The sequence below is a fragment of the Apteryx rowi genome, unplaced genomic scaffold (genome assembly GCF_003343035.1).
Source record: "Apteryx rowi isolate R43461 unplaced genomic scaffold, aptRow1 scaffold_4002, whole genome shotgun sequence".
In the NCBI taxonomy this organism is placed as follows: domain Eukaryota; kingdom Metazoa; phylum Chordata; class Aves; order Apterygiformes; family Apterygidae; genus Apteryx; species Apteryx rowi.
In genome coordinates this window covers 1-1,116 of record NW_020450534.1, presented here as the reverse complement: position 1 = coordinate 1,116, position 1,116 = coordinate 1, and the positions used below count along the sequence as shown (strand labels likewise).

At 71.8% G+C, this 1,116-nt stretch overlaps 1 protein-coding gene across 1 annotated transcript; it reads left to right on the top strand.

Moving 5' to 3' along the window:
• The first annotated feature begins 15 nt into the window (after window positions 1–15).
• Window positions 16–1,110, top strand: LOC112970685 (general transcription and DNA repair factor IIH helicase subunit XPD-like). The gene is made up of 3 exons (XM_026075313.1): window positions 16–523; window positions 605–748; window positions 834–1,110. Exons 1-3 carry the CDS (start codon window positions 116–118, stop codon window positions 924–926), a joined length of 645 nt encoding a protein of 214 aa, XP_025931098.1. The 5' UTR covers window positions 16–115; the 3' UTR covers window positions 927–1,110.
• Window positions 1,111–1,116: the final 6 nt, after the last annotated feature.

Below are 1,116 nucleotides of genomic sequence, written 5' to 3'. Positions count from 1 at the left end.
GTGGGGCACAGCCGGGCACCCAGAGGACACAGCCGGGCACCTATGGGGTACAGCTGGGCACCCTGGGGACACCGTGGGGCACAGCCGGGCACCCAAAGGACACAGCCAGGCACCCATGGGGTACAGCTGGGCACCCTGGGGACACCGTGGGGCACAGCTGGGCACCCCAGGGGCATGGCCAGGCATCCTAGGGCTACGGTTGGGCACCCTGAGCATTCAGTGGGGCACCTATGGGTCACAGGTACCCTTGGGACACCAGTTGGCCGCCCCAGGGACACAGTGGGACACCCTGGGAACGCAGCCGGGCTCCCTGGGGACCCAGGTGGGCACCCGGGGGTGCTCTGTCCCCCCACCCCCCCACCCTGTCTCGCCCCTCCAGGCCCGGCTCGAGTACCTCCGCGACCAGTTCCAGATCCGGGAGAACGATTTCCTCACCTTCGACGCCATGCGCCACGCGGCCCAGTGCGTGGGCCGGGCGCTGCGCGGCAAGACCGACTACGGCCTCATGGTCTTCGCCGACAAGGTGGGTGCCGGCAGCGGGTGCCGGGTGCCAGGCGCCGTCGGGGCGGGCGCCCGGCACCCACGCTCTGCCCCTCTCCCRCAGCGGTTCGCCCGGGCCGACAAGCGGGGCAAGCTGCCGCGCTGGATCCAGGAGCACATCACCGACGCCAACCTCAACCTCACCGTGGACGAGGCCGTGCAGGTGGCCAAGTTCTTCCTGCGCCAGATGGCCCAGCCCTTCCACCGGGTGAGGAGCGGCGGGCGCCGGGGGCGGCGGGCGCCGGGATGCCGGGGATCCCCCCGCTCACCYGTCCTCCCGTCCCCGGCGCCAGGAGGACCAGCTGGGGCTCTCCCTGCTCACGCTGGAGCAGCTGCAGTCGGAGGAGATCCTGCAGCGCATCGAGCAGATCGCGCAGCAGGTGTGAGCGCCGCGCTCGGAGCTGCGCGTTGGGGAGCGGATCCCGCCACCGCCGTCGGAGCTGCAGGTCGGAGCCTGGATCCTGCCGCCCCTGCCACGCTCGGAGCTGCACGTCGGAGCCCGGATCCCCCCCCCAGCGTACTTGGAGCTGCACCTCAGAGCCTGGATCCTGCCCCGCTGCGATTGGCACCGCATGT